The sequence below is a fragment of the Patella vulgata genome, chromosome 5 (genome assembly GCF_932274485.2).
Source record: "Patella vulgata chromosome 5, xgPatVulg1.2, whole genome shotgun sequence".
Lineage (NCBI taxonomy): Eukaryota > Metazoa > Mollusca > Gastropoda > Patellidae > Patella > Patella vulgata.
This window is the reverse complement of record NC_065883.2, coordinates 16,575,443-16,593,828: the sequence shown is the minus strand read 5'-3', so window position 1 is coordinate 16,593,828 and position 18,386 is coordinate 16,575,443. Positions and strand designations below refer to the sequence as shown.

At 34.4% G+C, this 18,386-nt stretch overlaps 1 protein-coding gene across 1 annotated transcript; it reads left to right on the top strand.

The window, feature by feature from the left end:
- The first annotated feature begins 1,278 nt into the window (after positions 1-1,278).
- LOC126821276 (serum response factor) lies at positions 1,279-17,576 on the top strand. The gene is made up of 8 exons (XM_050549673.2): positions 1,279-1,742; positions 2,248-2,502; positions 9,004-9,262; positions 10,602-10,718; positions 11,733-11,804; positions 12,379-12,549; positions 13,241-13,299; positions 15,193-17,576. The coding sequence occupies exons 1-8, from the start codon at positions 1,368-1,370 to the stop codon at positions 15,292-15,294; spliced, it is 1,410 nt and encodes a 469-aa protein (XP_050405630.1). The 5' UTR covers positions 1,279-1,367; the 3' UTR covers positions 15,295-17,576.
- Positions 17,577-18,386: the final 810 nt, after the last annotated feature.

Genomic DNA, 18,386 nt, shown 5'->3' with positions numbered 1-18,386 from the left:
CTTTAAAAAAAAGTAGGACTGTTTATAGATACCATCTATTTTAAGGCTTTATTTTAATAAATTTTAAAAATATAACTTAAAAATATGAAATTGCAACTTTAATTTCAAACAATAATGATAGGCTAATTGATGCTTTAGTCAATTTCGAAATGTCAGTGTTGAAATTTGTCTGCAAGTGCAACACCATAAAAACGGCCGGGTATCCTGAAACACAGGTATTTTTATTTGCCTAACGTATCGTTCTCTCACAAAGTATTGTGTAGTCTAATATTTTCAAAAAGTATCAATATCGTACGATCAATAAATACCCGGAATGAAATTAAATTGAACATATTGTTTTTTTATACTGACTGATATAATACAAATGTGCACATCTCAATTATTCATCCTATAATGGCCTTTCGTCGTGCATCATTGAAAAATTCCCGAGATATTTTCACGGCCAACACCGGGAACGGGACCCGGATCTCCTGGTTAGTGAATCAGCATATATAGACAGCATCTGGTTCACTCCTTTCGACTACGTCCTATTACTATAAACACCCCATTTCGACTACAAATTGTATTACCCTCAAAATCCTGACCCCCAACTAATCAACTGGAGAGGGTAAGTAGGGATAATAAAACCACCAAAACATATAAACAACACTTAACTGTGGTGTGTGCAGCACCGTCGTTGAGAGCTCACTAATAGCATATAACGGTAGTACATAGTAATCACGTTTAGCACTAGCAGAGCTACGGTATAATGTCGGGTTATAACCATTAAATAATAGGCCACTGTGGTTTTGTTTTCGTTTTGCAAAATGTCACGTAAAGATAACGTTCATTTGAAACAGTGGTGGTCACATTATCAGTATTTTTGAGTGACGACAATGGGATTACGCATTCTGTTATTTACAAAAACAACCACTATCTGTGAACATGTATTATCAATACCATTGATACAATCAACTTTCTTTATATGTCCGTGTTTCCCATATATGGTATCCCCGTACGTACAGCAGCATCCAATCAAACATCTCGCACTTACCGTTAGTAGATAGTGATTGGTTGTAATCGGGATCAAGTCCACGACATACCTCTTACCAAAATATCACACAAATGTGTATCACTCCACATTTGTTTGGCGAACTGCATAAGAATTTTTTTTATATTTTTGAGAATCCTTGTAGCATTAAATTAAATAAATAGTCAAATACTTTGAGGATTAAACCCTTATAGCAGCAATTTTAGGACTTTACCCATACGGACTATTTTCTGCGTGCTGCCTAATATGGGATGTGGTTAGGTGATCATTGCCGTTTATGGCGACTGTGAGAATAAGGTAGTGAGTGTTGTGTAAATTATTCCTTAGGCGAAACACGATGCAGAATTCGTCAATTATCGATATAACATCTAACAACAATGGCAGTCAGCTCATTGGAACTGAAAATCTGAATGGCAACCGACTGAATGACCGCAGTGGCTTTATTTCATCAAGCGGACCAAATGGAAATAAATTTATTTTGGAACATTTTGATGAATCTCAACTTGCAGATGAAGATTCCGATTCAGACGATGGAGTACAGGGAATGGGCATGGGAATGCCTTACGGAAAACTGCCCGGTGCCGGTAGTGCAAATTGTGCGAAGCCTGGAAAAAAGACCAAAGGACGAGTTAAAATAAAAATGGAATTTATAGAAAATAAGTTGAGAAGATACACAACTTTCAGCAAGAGAAAAACAGGAATCATGAAAAAGGTAGACTAATAAACCTCTTTAAAAACATGATCAGGTGCCAATAGGTTTCATGACGAGTGAGAATTATCTTGCAATCAAAATAGACTAATGCCATCCTTGACATTGTAGAGCTAGCATTAGCATTAATAAATCTACTGAAAGTGAAAAGTTATTCAATGCAATTAGATCTATGCCTACCCATTGGCATTGCAAGTTCAATATGAAACTATACCAGCTAGTCTTATTGCCCACTGCCCAGGCCTATTTTATTTGATAAATATGGTTTATTAAATTCTGGACTGTAAGATTATGAGTGACTAATGATCAAGGCCTAGTGTCACGGTCTGTATGACTTGTAAACATTTAGCCTTTTTTAGTGTAGAAATCCAATACAGACTTTAAAAATGGGGCAACATACTCTGGTATTTTGTCATGGATCAACATTGCATGACTGTCATAATACATTTTGAGAAAAGCTACATGTACATTTTCCTGTATAATGCTCTAAATAACTTTATAATTTCAGGCTTATGAATTGTCCACATTGACTGGGACCCAAGTTATGTTATTGGTAGCAAGCGAAACTGGACATGTGTACACTTTTGCAACAAGAAAATTACAGCCTATGATTACATCAGAGAGTGGAAAAGCATTAATTCAAACCTGTTTAAATTCTCCAGAAGCACCCCCTGGCTCTCAAATGTCAATGGAACAACGAATGAACCCATCTGGTTTTGAAGAGACAGAATTAACATATGCTGCTGGTGAAGAAGAAGGAAAGGTGAGTGCATGACCACATTTTTAAAGGTTATATGCATGTGTTTATTTAGAATTATCATTAAGCTTATTCAATAGTACACATCAATCTGATTAAACTACAGATTTATATTTCGTTTCGTGTCAGACATTTGATTAACAAATCAGCGTTGATGTTTCTAGTGGGATACCTACAGTTCCGTGCACCACAGGCCAAGAACTTGCCGCAACAAACTGTTTTATTGGCTAATCCCTCAAATCAACCAAAATGTGGGTTATACGTCAGCTCTTTCAGATCCTAGTGTAGTAAAGACCAGTAAAATGAAATTTTGAAGTATAAAAACCGAAACTAAATAGGATTTGTGTTTTAATCAGATTGTAGTATTCATGTAGTACAAATACCTACTACTAGTTGCCCTAGACTACATGTACTAGCCTACCAAGTCTAAGATGTACAGAGAAATGTCCTACTTTTCACTCTGAAAAATAAGTGGTTCAAACTTTTCCACATTTTATTGGTATTTTTTTTAACGTAGCCTTGTTAGTGATTGCGCTGATGATTCAAGCAGCAAAAGCTTTGGAAATTAATTTGCAGTATCTGTAAAAACAGTGAAGTGGATCACTTATGCTAGAAACTTCTCGGAACGTTTAGATTGTAGGGCTTACTCTAGTGTTACATGTATTTGAATAATTCACAATTTGCCACTTTTGTTTAGACAGTTTCCCCATTCATGCCATTGCAGCCACATGATACATGTAAGTCATTCTGCCATAAGATTCTTAATTTGTCAACAACATGTTTTGTTAAGTGAAAATAAAATGGTAATAATCAATTTATGACTTTGCAATTGAAATATTTTGTAATTGGATACATGATGCATCCATTCAACAAATAATTCATTACTTTACAGGGCACATCTTTTATTACAGTGCAATCTATGTACGGTGTAGTAATTGGTAATGTCCATGAATCTTTAATCTTTATTAATTGATAATTACATGTATGACAGTTAAACTTTATAACTGATATGACAATGAAGCACTATAATACATGTAATTTGTTATGACAATGAAGCACTATAACTCTTAATGACATTGTCAAAACATTAAATTTTGCAATTTGGCACAATTCTGTTTGTTAAGAATACTTAAAAAAACAATTGTGATATTGCAAATGCAATGAGACAATATTGTATATTGATACATGTATTATTGGTATTGGTTATTCTAATAGATTCAGATAAACCAATACACAATGTGCATGTAATTTGTGATATTTTTGGTTTAATTACATAAACTCTACTGATATTTTTTGTATGAAATAAGTTAATCTTGCAAAGTTGAATTTGTTACATCTTTACTAGAAACACATCATGTAAGCATAATTGATATCTATGACAAAATTTAAGAAACAGGTATTTTCGTTATTGTAACATTGCATAGATCAAAGATTAGTGATATGGTCTGTTAGGGGGAGGGGGAGCAAATGGTTTGTAACATGTGCATTAGGTCTAAAAGTCTGTCATTGCGTCAAGTGGCTTGCTTTCGATTCCCTGCTTGTACATGGCAAGGACTCAGTGTCATCTGGCTAACCTTGTGGGTTTTCTCTGGTTTTCCCCACAGCTAAAGATCACTAATTAATATCTCTCTCTGTCTTCTGTCTCTCTCTAGATGTTGTCTGTTACAGTACTTAACCCTTTCTTGCATAGAACAATATTTTTGTTGCTAGAAATGTCAAATTCTAACCAGACATGTATTTTCACATTATTAGACATATCCAATACACTTTTTTCAATTATGGTTCCTAAATTGGGAGGTTAGGGGGTGTGACATATGTTGCCACCATGCAGCTCTGGGTGGCAGTAGGCACACACAATTGATGCCACTATGCACGAATAGAAGGAAATGAAGACAAAAGGAGATGTCTAAAAATGCAAAATACTTATCGTTTCCAGATGTAACATTGACATTCTGTCAACTCTATCAACAATTTTATCAACTTTCAATATTGTGTGGATATTTGGCCAATCCAAACAGAAGACGTTGCACTAACATAACCAATGACTGATTGTCTGAACTTGAAGAGAAACTACAACAAAGACATTTTCTCAGTCCCACAAGCAATGCATATACCAGGCCAGCAGTAGGCTCTACCTATCTTATCCCTATGCTTATGAAAGTCATAGTAGAGCAGCTGGATGTCCCATCGCAACAGAGGAAGACCTTGCATTTGACACATCTTGTTCTACAACACCTGGAAGAACATGTTTTGAGCTTGCATCTTGGTGCATTTTTTGACTGCATTACAGCAGGGAGATGCCCAACATTATCATACCTTATAGCATACCGGCAACATATGTCGCATGTATAAGGTCACTACTGTATCATAGTGGCCACTTACATGTATGTGGCCAGTCTATAAAATACCCCCTAGTTTATTTTTTATTCTTTGAAAAATACTAACTACTATTTCTACATGTTCTGAAACAAACATTTTACTAAACTGATATAGATTTTCACTTAATATCCTCTCCATGGGGACATTATTGCACTTTGCCAGTCGGAAAGTCAAACTCACCTACTTCCACTGGGGGCTGACATGTTGATTCTGCACCAGGCTATCACAGGGCCATCTATCCGCGATAAAATAAACTAAAGATGGCACCGTTTGTGGCCAGCATGCAGTTAGAAGTGAAAGTGTATGTTTTCCCCCCACTTAACACCCCTAAACACTGGCCACATATGTGACCGGGATGCAGGAAAGGGTTAACTGATTTTTGTCAAATTATTAGGAATATTTGGTATTGGATTTAGTTAAGATACATGTAGTTACAAAGTTATTTGTCCCTGACTGGATCGACTGGGGGAATCACGATGGCTAAGTGGGTAAGACGCTGGCTCGCTAGCCTGGAGGTCGAGTGTTCGATCCCTGCATTTGCCAAGACCGTTCATCCTGATTTTCCTCCGTGGTTTCCCCTTGTCAGTGATGCAGGACGGAGGGTCTGACAAGGACAGCTGTCTAGTTGTTTGGATGGGACGAAAAACCGAGGTCCCGTGTACACATTGGCGTGCCCGGGCAAAATTTCCCTCATAGCACATTGTATGGTGTATGCCCGTCTTCATTAGCCCAGATCGGAGCAGAACAGTAGGACGTTAAACCCCCATTTCATTTCAGATCGACTGTTTGGTGATACATGTACATGTAAATGTGCATCACCAGATGTACATGCATCCCACTTGTATTAACTGTACAGAGTTGAATTGTTTCAAGTTCTTGACAAAAATTCATTAAAATTTAAGCAATTGTTAATATTAGCTGAAAAGTGGTCTTTATTTATTTTGAGCACTTTTGTAAATATAGTTCAGAGTTATGCCCCAGATATACGTTATTGTTTATTAAGGATACATTATGGGAGATTCGATAACGAGTTGGCAGTTCTCACTATAATTATAATAGTTAAAAACTAGATAATACATGTATAAAGGCAATTTGCTGAAAATTTCATTCAAATTGATCCACTATGAACCGAGAACTAAGCGATTGAAATTTCCGCCTAGCCTCGATCATCATTACTAAAGTCAGAACGATAAACAGCATAGTCTCGATTATCCATTTAATCTTTAAATCGTGAAGGAAAGTTATGCAGTAAATCTGCTCATTACCCACTAAAGATCGCAGGTCTGGATAGGTTAATTAATGACTAATTAATAATTTAGATAACATTTCAGGCCTATAGAAAGACCTGCAATAGACAAATTTAGCTCTTGCATAATGTATGTTTAATGTACTTTCATGTACATCTACTCAGGAGTAGTCAGTATTGAGTTGATGTTTCCTAGCAATTTTGTTGGTTTTTACAATAGAGTTATTGCTTATGAGCCATAATGGTTGATTAAAGGATAAGAGTTGTAAGACCCAACAGATTCGTTCTCAATCATTTTTCACTTGAAACTTGTAAATATATATATGTACACCACACCTCAGTCTTTTGTTCCTTAACCAGACCTCTGCCATATAGCATCACTGACCAGGAGAACCATGCTGGAAAATCCTGTGGAAGTTTCTTGGTCAATACCAGGACCGAACCTGTGATTTCTGGGTTAGTGGGTCAGCAGTTTACTCATTGAGCTACTGTGGCTCTGTATCTTTTATCATAATATGAACTGTTGGTAAAGTTACAAGTGTAAACAATTTAAAAAAAAAATTATAAAGAATTTAATATTAAAGATACATTATGGGAGATTAGATAAAGAGCTGGAAACTCTCACTATAATAGTTAAAAACTAGATAATGTAAAGGGAATTTGCTGAAAATTTCAGTTACATCTAAATTGAACAACTCTGAACCAAGATTATAGTGATTGAATTTTTGGCCTAGCCTCGATCATCATTACTAAAGTCGGTACGATAAAAAACATAGTCTCGATTATCCATTTCATGATTAAATCATGAAAATTGAGCAGAAAATCTGATCGTAATCCAGTAAATATCGCAGGCTAGTGTTGACATCGAGAGTTGATTATGGCCTAGATGAGTTACTTAATGTCTAATTAATAATTTAGATAACATTTCGGGCCTAAAGAAAGACCTGCAATGGGCAGATTTAGCTCTTGCATAATGTATGTTTAATCTTTGAGAGGAATTTTCTTTTAATATATAAGTTTATTTGTTGTGAATGTGGCTAGTTTATGAACATCTTAGTTTTCTTATTGGGCCTAAATCTAGTAGTAGTTCATTGTTTGTACACATGTAGAGTAAAAGTGTGTCAATGAAATGTTGGGATTTAAGCCAAGATCTACATCTACCATAGGATGAGTAAAGCAAACATTAAGGTTGCCAGCTAAGATACATATGGTCTTCTTCGCCTTATAAGGATTGGCTGTTAGCCCGACCTACAAAGTAATAAGATCCATATTTATCTGCCCCTTAATTGGTGCATCTGCTATATATGTTAGCTAGATGTATGTAGGTTATACCTGGATAAAGGATATAAATAGCTCACTAAGAACCTGGTCTAAAGCTGGATGTACACTACATCATAAGAAACACAGAAACATTTTCATACTGTAATAACAGGCGAATTTTGCTATTTGGTTTTGCTAGTGTAATCTTTGTAGAACAGTCTTCATAGGACCAGTATAGTTGCACTAAAGATTAAAACCACCCCAGTACATATAAACATGTTTATTTTATTTATTTACTTAGAAGCAGAATAAACTACATGTAGACCATTCACAAAAATCTCAATTGTGACTTACATTACGTAGTATACTAGTATTAAAAAGTAGTGTATTATTTTCCATGTAAAGTCAATGAAGACTGTTCTTAATATTTTTACATACATGTAGTTAAACATAACCAAGTACACGTATAACAGAATATTCATCAAGAATGTGCTGACTAACTAGTACAAAAGAAATAGAATTATAATTACTTTATTTGTTTAAGAGAGATAACATGTAAAGATAGTAGTGTGATATCAATAGAAACCAATGACTGTAAACTTGAATCAGCCACAATTTAAATTAGAATTAATCTATTTTAATGGTTTTTGGACCAGGATCTCTTGAAATAGAAGTAATTTTACATGTTTATCGTAAATTTTGTCTTTATTTAACTTTTAATTCTTGCATGATGTGATTTTCAGCTTAATCTTTTGTCATAAATTAATTAATGTATCCAAAAACGGTGCTCAGAGGCAGTTAAACAGTTTTTAAAAAATCTTTAAAAAGCTGTTTTGCGATTAGTTTTCAATATTAAACGTTGTCCGCTTTCATTTTATTTTTAAGCCTAGTACTAACATAGTCTTCAAGTATTGTGTAGGCGTTAAATGACTTGACAGGAATTTGCTATAATAAATTCCTTGAAATGCATAAATTTCGAAATAAAAGCATTTAAGACAAGTTGCTGCCAAGAATGTAATGGCAGAAAATAATTAGTAGCAGATTGTTTGCAATCATGTGCCATCTGTTTCCTCATGAGTTGGCTAGTTAAATGTTCAAGACAGCTAAGTTTGGTAGCTAAAGGTAGCAAGCTGTGAAGTGGCTTTATTTCCTTTTGGTACTTTGATGATGTGTTATAAATTAGTAGCATATGGAAGTCATCTAGATACTGTAAATCTCTATCTATACCCCCATGGGCCCATCTTCATTATTCATTATTTTTATGGTAATCTTACAATTTGAAAATTAATTTTCACTAACAGTTATATGTAGAAAAGAAATATGTTACAAAAATTAAACAGGGTGGATTCTCCATTAATATTGGTTTTATTGAAACAACAAAATCCTAAATACATGTACATGTAGGTTAAAAGGAGTGGATTTTCCATGAACACTGGTTTAGGTATTTAAGACCACAAGATCTTAAATTAAAAATCATATTTTTCCCCTATGTGGTAATAACTTACATGTTAACAAAAGGAGAATGGGAATTAAATAAACCAAATTTTTAAAGCATGTCTGATTTTGATGGGAATGTTCAATAGTTTTTGCTCCACCACTAATACAGTTTTCTATATTTTCAGCCAGTTGTCTTGGAGCAAAGTCCCAGCATGTTTCCTGGAATGTCACTACCTACAACAGAAAATAATCATGCAGCTTCCCAGAAAACCACTTCACCTTCCTCTCAATCATTACATATTACACAGAGTACAACATCAACTCCGGTAACATCATATACAAGTTTACCACAAGCCACATTAGGCAGTAGTTTTTCTGTCAGTTCGTCATCACCACCAAAATCAAGTATATCAATGCAGCTTCCAACCAATTTCATTCTCCCAGGTAGATTTCATGTCAGTATTTATCACATTGTTTACTACACTGATTTCAATAGTGCACAAAGCATAAAATTTGTGAAGTGATAGTTGTAGATTAAGTTTATAAACTAAAAACAGAGGCTTGTGGGGCAATTTTATTCCTCCAAACTCGAACATCACCCCATACCACAAATCCAAAGCATTTGTCACCAAAATCCACATATGTTTTCGTCAAAATCAAACATGTTTATCTTCAAAAACGGTTTCTTGTGACATTTGTAACCGGTACATGTAAATTTACATGATAATTGTCGTTTGATGCACTCACTGTATCAGCTATTCTTAGCATTCTTGAAAATAATTTGTAGCTCCCAGTATGGGTACCGACAACTGGAAAAATATCATGAGAAGACTGTACATAAGAAAACAAATATAGAGTGGGGAATCTTCGCGACTACATCTTATCGTTAACGCTATTTGAATTCATAGGCTTTCCTCGTGGCATCATTATTGCCATTATCTGGATCAGTCTTAAAGATACCTTCCTGCATACAAACTGGGTGATTTGGTGCTATATTTGGACTAAAAACTAATTAATCCATCAAAAATTTGCTACAAAACACTCTAAACCATATTATAACTTAATTGATGGAGGGCCCATTTTCAGAATGAATTTGTTGTTATTTAGTGTCCATTTGCCATATATATTGTAGCCTAAGTAAATTCTTGTATTATCTTCTGCCCACCTTTTTTCCCCCGCCGTTTAATTGCAGCGTATGTTGTACGCTTAAACCCCTCAATGTTCTCAAAACCGCCTAACCATTCAATCACGAAATAACAAGCGCTCCCTAAATCAAGCTGGCAGATAATAAGCCGTCAGGTTGGCAGTCAGTGATACCCTGGCATTTTTTCCCAGTGCTTGCCTTATGGGTGTTTTTCAGGGAATCAGGTATTTTTATAGTAGGATTGGGTGTCCATTTGTACCAAATTTGCCATACTTTTATTGGAAATAGCTACCCTATAAATACTTCCATGAGAATGTATCTTTAAAAACTCAATTATTTTGATCATAAGATTTCTACTGGTGTGTCCTCTTAGGTTAAAATGTAGATTGTACATGTACCTAGTTTTTGTGTTTTAGAGACTAAGCTCCCTCCCTAACCAAAACCTGACTATACCACTAATTGTTTCTTCTGATGAATATTGTTCCCCAAAAAATGTTTGTATTGTTGTTAAATATTTATTTATACTTTATAAAATATCACTTTATATTTCTGTAACTGCACAAACAAGAACAAAAGGTCTCTTCTAAAAAGTTTTAATAAAGGCTATGATAATAATAATTGATAAATATGATTTTTCAGGTACAAATATTACAATTCCTATACCTGGTGGGCAGCATGTGGGTACAACAACATCTTCTGCACCTCAAACATTATATAGGCTACCACAGTCAAATCAAGTTATATCACTCAATAGTAGTAAGTATATTTAACATACATGTATATTATGAAATGAGGTGTAACATTATGCAGTGTACTAAATAGTAAGTGCAGGGGGACTGCACCACACACAAACAATTACACAAAACAAATTTACGGACAGGACACAATATGCAGAAATCATAAACAAACGTACATATCGGATTAAGTGCATGGATCCGGGGCTACCCGTAAGCGTCCACTGCGCTGTACAATCCCAGATTTGTAGTGATACAGACTTTACCCAAAAATGAATATTTCCCCAAAATTTGATTAATACTAGAGAGAATTGAATTCCAGCTGCCAAGGGTTAGTTTAGGTGCATGCCAATGTGTACACATGACTGTATCACTGAAAAGAGGGAACCAGTCTGGAAAATCCTGAGGAATTTTCTGGACAAACACTGGGATTGAACCCAAGATGTCACGGTTCGTGGAGAGAGAGAAATGGGGTTTAACGTCCACTCGACACAAACTAGGTCATTTCGGGACTAACATATGGTTTAATTTTATTTCAATAATTCGCTTGCACTTCGGGGTATTTAGCAGTGGGAGGAAACGGGAGGACCCGGAGAAAACCCACGAGGCTGGACAGGCGACCCTACTCCTTGTCACGTACAACCGGGGATTCGAAACCACGCTGTTGACTCAATGACAGGTCTTATGATACAGCACGCACGTGCTAACCATTCGGCCATCCAACCCCCCTTCACGGTTCGTAAGTTGGCTTGTACTCAATGAGTCACTGTTGCTCACATTTACATTATGTGTGTATGATCGTTAAGTTTGCATTGGGGATCAGTGTATCTGTGGTATATGTAGTCATTCTCTAAGCGTTGGGTATAGATTTCTGAAAAAATGTTCACACCAGTATTATACTATAGAATTAATCTATGTTACAAGTTGCTAAACAGTTGGTGTATGTGAATGTAAATACTTCAGGTAAATATTAGGATTCTGAATCTGAGTTGTATGTACAACAAGTAAGAAAACAAAATTTTTGTGTTTATTACAGTGCATTCTTCAGCGTCAGAATCAAGTACAGCTACAGTTCAGTCAGTTTCTCTTGCCACACCTTCAGCCTTAGGTTTGTTATAGAATGTATTTATGAAAGCAGATATTATACTAAAATAAATTTATGAAAACCAATATACTAAAGAAATTACTCCTTATCCTACAATTCAAATTATTACATATTGTGCAGCTATATAAAAAAGGAATTGGGTGAAGCAAAATAGATATTCTCTATGATTGTATGGAAAAAATAAGGGGAGAATTTTACTCAATAGCAGCAGCATTTTTATACTCTTCAAATGTCAGTGTTGTTCTAGATATATTTTCTTTGTCAACCACACCCAAAAAAAGACTTGGGTGTTGGGTGGGGGGGGGGAATATCTTTGCCTCGCCCAGATTTAATTTTGAAACATTAATGTCCTAATCTCTCGACACCAGCAGCCCTTAGAGTTCAAATAAAGATATATTTTCTTTGTCAACCACACCCAAAAAAAGACTTGGGTGTTGGGTGGGGGGGGAATATCTTTGCCTAGCCCAGATTTAATTTTGAAACATTAATGTCCTAATCTCTCGACACCAGCAGCCCTTAGAGTTCAAATAAAGATAAAATATGAACCATATTTTGATATGTTTGTTTGTTTTTGTAGGTTCTAGTACAAACAGTGGAGGTACAGCTGCAACACCTAGTATATTGATGTATCAGACACCACAGGGTGTTGTATATGCTACCCCGACTGCTGCTCTTAATGATCGAACAATCTTTAACTTTCAACAACCTGCCACAGCTATATCCGTACCACAATCAGATCAAGCAGCAAGTTAGTATCTTTCATTGAAATGAAATCAAATGGGGTTTAATGTCCTACGGTTATGTAACGACTCCACTAATGAAGAAGGACACAGCACTATGGCCTAACCTTCTTTAGAATTCTAACAGCCAAGCGATTTCTAGTGATCTAATTCTGGCCTAAAAATATCTGTTGAGCAAAATTTGAAACACCATTCCCAGTTCCAACAAATATGCCAGTGCATTGCTTTTGATATAAAGGACATCAAAATTCAAATAATACAGTTAAAGATACATTGTGTTAGATTTAGATAAAGAGCTAGCTATTCTTGCTATAATAGTTCGAAAATAGATAATGTAAAATCAGTAATTTGAAAATTTCATTCAAATTACTCTATTGCGAGCAGAGATATTAGCCTTTGAAGGTTTGACAAGACATGTGCAATAATTTCAACCTCTGTACTGGTTGTTCGAAGCTAAGTCTCGCTCCTCCATTTTTTAGCTCAAATCAAAATATGGCTGAACTGTTCTAATCTATTAAATATCTGAGAAATTCGATGCCATCGAGAGTTGATTATGGCCAGGATAAGTTAATTAATATCTAATTAATAATTTAGAAAACATTTCAGGCCTAAAGAAAGACCTGAAATAGTTCTTGCATAATGTATGTTTAATATGACGAAGGAATATATATTTATAAAGAATGAATATTTATATTTCAGTGACTGGTGGTCAAATTATAACTATACCTGTTCCAGTTTCTTTAGCTAATTCAACACAGGTAAAAATATTTGGATTATCTCCCTTATATCACATACCGGTACTGTTTACAAAATCGTCTTGTTAGGCCACACAAAATAAATGTCTTGTTTCTCGGGCAACTGACAGCTGAAACTGTAGGGAGGGAGGGCGGTTTCTTTTTTTTTTTTACTCATTGATGGTGCAAAATAAAATTTGGCTATTGCTGAAAATTGTTGGGGCGGGAGGGCGGTCTTTCTTTTTTTTTTTTTTTAAATGAGAAAGTCATTAGTTGTTTACGTTTTTGCTTTCCGTTATATTCAACTTTATTGTACATACTTAAAACATAAACCCAAAATCAAGTCTACTAAAACACTGAGACTGAACACTGACTGAAAGGAAAATAATTTTCCATATTTAATTCACATAATTGAAATTGGTTTAAAATAAAATTCCATACGACTATGTAATAGCCCTCCATAAAGACAACAATATTTTTAAAAACTAAGCCTCTTTCACCAGGTGTATCAAAAATAATAATCATGGTAAACAGTATTTAAAACTAAATCTAGTATCGCCGGTTTATTTATAATTATTTACCGAATTCCAACCAATGCATGTCACACCGTGTCATCGGTATTGGAGATTGCCGGAAATACTGTTTCTTGGGATATTCGGTGTGTTTCTCAGGATATTCGGTGTTCTATCCGGTGTTTATATTGAATGACTATTTAAATCTAACTAACAACTGGTCAGTAAAACCATCAAATCGGTAATCCAATTATTATTTTCCGGATTATCGAAACTACCGTAAATGTGCTAATAGTGACCCAGATTCTAAGGTATGCATTATGACGACTATCGTCATCGTATCGTATTCTTAGCTATAATTAATTAACCTGTTCTACGGTTCATTATTTTATCAATAGGATTTTCCAAACAAGGACCGACTGAAGCCGGCAATAATGAGCCGATTACGATCGAATGATTGAAATATTGTCGCCAATGACTTTTAACACGAATCAAATTCTAGTTTATCAGGGGAGGTAATTAATATCACGTGATACAAAATGGAGGTTCTTTCGATATCAATAAAAAAGGCAAATCTGCCAAACTTCGCCATTGTTCGGATAAAAAAGACAGCATGTTCATCTGAATCAGTTTTAATACATTTGAATAGATATACATGTATGGCGGATGTAGGTACATGCGGGATATTTTTTTTACGACTTGCTTGTCGATGTGCGGGCGGGCGTTACATATTTATTTTTTTTCATCAAGACTAATAAATAGACTGCACGCGCAACCAATTTTGCGTGCGGGCGGTGCCCGAGAAACAAGTTATTTTATTTGTGTTGCCTTATAGGTGGTTTGACAGAGTTTTTTATGTCCAATATAAAGAGTTGGCCATATTATTATGAACTGATTTTAGTTAATTTCAATTTTTATTAACAACAGTAGTTAGAAGATAGATTTTATAACTATATGGCTAAATTGTGTATAGAATAGACTTAAGTCTATTCTATACACAATTCTCATTTGCCAAAAAAAAGTATTTGAAAATACTTTTTTTTAGGCAAATTAGGTTTCAGGTTTGCTCCCGTTGTTGGCCAAGGTAATCTGTGAAGATTTTCCCGGCACAGTATCCCCTTGTCAGTTGTGCAGGACTGAGCGTCTGGAAACACAGTTTCTAGTCGTTATGATGGTGTGAAAAACTGAAGCCTGATGTACACATTAGTGTGCACATAAAAAAAACCCTTGACAGTTGGAATTCAAAATAAGAGTAGGCTGTAGAGCAGTTGTCCAGGCAAAGTGTCCCCCATAGCATACTGTATGGCGTTAACCTGTATTCATTAGCCCAGTTAGTGCAGAAAAGTAGAACGTTAAACTCGATTTCATTTCCTTTTGCTAATGATTAAATTGTATTTAATTTTAGATGATTCAGTTATCCGCTCCCCCACAAGCAACACAGCAGACACATCCCATGGAAGCTGGTGAAATACCACATCAACCACCAAGTAAAAAATCCAGAAAATAGCATAAGCTGAATACTTTCACCAATGAGATAGATTAGAGCTTTGAACAGCTAGTTCAAATTTTATAAAAAATGGACCAGTTCGAAGAAACAATTCTTGTTATATTATTGAGAACAGTCAATTTTGTGAAGCCATCAAGTAAAAGACAACAGAGAGTCATCATTGGAAATTATATTGACAGATTTTAGAAAACACACCTGAGTATTTTAGCATTTTATGTTACAATATAAACCAATGTATGAAATTTTCATGAGAATACTGGTACAGTCTTTATTACATTCTTTAAAAGGAATTGTTTAATCGATTATATCTGAGAGTTATTTTACCTGTCTGGTATAATGTTTTGTTTCATATTAGAATGATTTAATAAATGCTTCAATTTTATTTTACAAAAATGTGTAAACATGTGGTTGTGACCAGTTTAAATTGCCTTTTATTTGTTGTTAACATGGTAACTGTTTTTAAAGCATAATGCTATATAATATTGTTTTGTACAAAGAAAATACATGCGCTTTATTATTGTGTTTGCTTGTTAGAAATTTAAGAATTGACTTATTGTACATTGTAATTCATAGATATTCAAATATACTATGAAATATGGTTTAAACTGCCACTCTTACCTGTCGTAAATTTCATTGATAGTGATCATGCTTTTAGTGCCTATAAAATTCTATTAAATATTTTATTATAAGAACAGTATAATATTTGTATATATTTTGTAAATATGTATATGATAAATTGTAATATATTGTAAATAGTTAATTTAATTCTGTTGCCAAATAAATGTTGTTAGTGATGGATTTTCTTTTTGTTTTAAAATCTTAATCATTCTGTCCTTATGTGTTCTTTTTATTTATTGCCTTGATTTTTTATTTGCATCTTGTCGAAATTTTTGAGACTTGAATTGTGTACAAAATGATATAGATTATTACACAAAATTTAACAAATCTTTGTTTTAACCAGATGATTTTGTTCATTGATACAAATTTGAAATGTATCAAAATGTAATCTTAAGAGTGTCTGATCATCATTTGAGGGCTTTGTAATCATTGTTACCATTCTGTATCCTTTACAGGCGATATAAATGAAATATTGTCAAAACAAACCAACTTGCCTACATTGTTCTCTCAAATCTTTTTGATGGGCCTCTTTTTTAAAAATACCATTGATGTCAACTGTTGACAGGTTTTCAATTCATGATATATTTGTAAATATTCTTTGGGCTGATATTCATTAAGGTGATCAACTTCACAGTATTGTAGTTTGCAATGAATTCCTCAAACCCTCAAATGACATCAAAAAATCAGATATTGTGAAAAATGCAAATGACCATCAGTGGTTTTAAGTTTCGTTATTAATTATTAATCCATTTAGCACAATTCAAAAAAGAAACATTTGTTGAAACCTACTTTCTTGATTGACCATAAATGAAATTTCACTTCATGATTTAATTTGAATAGATACTTAGTTCTTCTCATTTATTCCATGCCGTTATTGGAAATTGCATGGTCTTTGTAAACAAATAGTTTTATGTTATACAAATTACAGAAAATGTTAATAGTGCTAGATAAATCTTCCTGTTAATGTAGATTTGTTCCATCATGCTCATAGCTATAATTCTATTAATTATCTTAGGTGATTAGAACTTAAATTGTCTCTTATTCTTTTGTCAATGAGCTCATATTACAAGTTTACTGGTAGTTGTTATGCTCAGATGTTTTTAATTTTATAATTTGTCTCTCAAATAGTTGTTTATGTTAAGCACTCTCAATAATATACACATATAGTTATGGTTCATATTTATTTTATATTCAACTGAGACGTAGAATTTATACATATACTCACCCTTGTTACTTTATTAGAATTATTTGTTTTGACATTAAAGCTAACCAATTTTATTTAACAAATATTAATTCTTGTAAATAAATATTTTTCTACAAGTTATTTGCAAACCAATATACCAGCCTAATGCAGACTCAAAGAGAACCAATGTTCGGACACAACCACAAGAAAAAGTTATTCACAAACCTATGAAATAGACTGTAATACCAGTCTAATGAAGGAACTAAGAGAACTAAATTTAATGTTCGGAAAAAACCACAAGAAAAAAGAAATGTCATAAGTTCATATTACATTATATTGTACATATCAATTTCACCATGGTGCTTTATAAACAATGTGTGTTATAAAACAACTGATACCAGTGAGTTTAATGGTACTCTAACGGTAGTAAATGCCTATTTTTTTACATTAAGTTAATTGGCAATAAACAACATGAAATTCATACTGTTTTTTTTATTTTAACTTGTTTATCTTTTATTTGAAGACGTGGTGGTTCTGTGCGTAAGCCACCCATTCTGTGTTTTAATCCAATTGCTGGCTAAGAAAGTTCCACAGGATTTTGCAGCATGGTGGCCCCTTTCCAGTGATGCCAGACAGATAGATGAACTGTGTAGTCATTTGGATAGGACATAAACCTTGCCAGATGCAATTCGATATAAGAGGAGGCTGCTGTCCAGGAAAAAGTTTCCTCATAGTGTATGCTCGTCTTCATTAGCCCAGTTGATGCAGACAAGTAGGATGTTACACCCTATTTCATTTCTCATTTTTGGAGGCCATGGTGGCTCAGGAAGATCCAGGGTTTTGATCAAGAAAAGCTGAGAAAGGTCCCCCCCCCCCCCTGTGTACCTTGCAGTGTATTTTACCCTCGAGATTAAAATGTTAGGGACTTAAAGGGAGGCTGTGAGCTGTTTGATCTAAGATGTTGACGTGCAGGGCACACATTTGTCTTACGAATATTTTGACTATAATCCTGTGATTGTACAAGGGGTGGCAGGGCTTCTTCAAATAATTCACCAAGTTTCACCACCCGTGCACTAGCTCAATTAGGATCAAAACTATGGACCATTTGTGTTCCAAAGTATCGATCCATCAAATTGCTGATCACTCTTGACCTTCGAAAGGTTGGTTACAATAAACAAAGAAATCCCATCATGTCAAGATGACCCCGTTTTAATGTTTAAAAACATTAACCAAAATGTCAGTACATTCTGATAACCATTGATGGCATATCTCAATGGAGCACAGCACACAC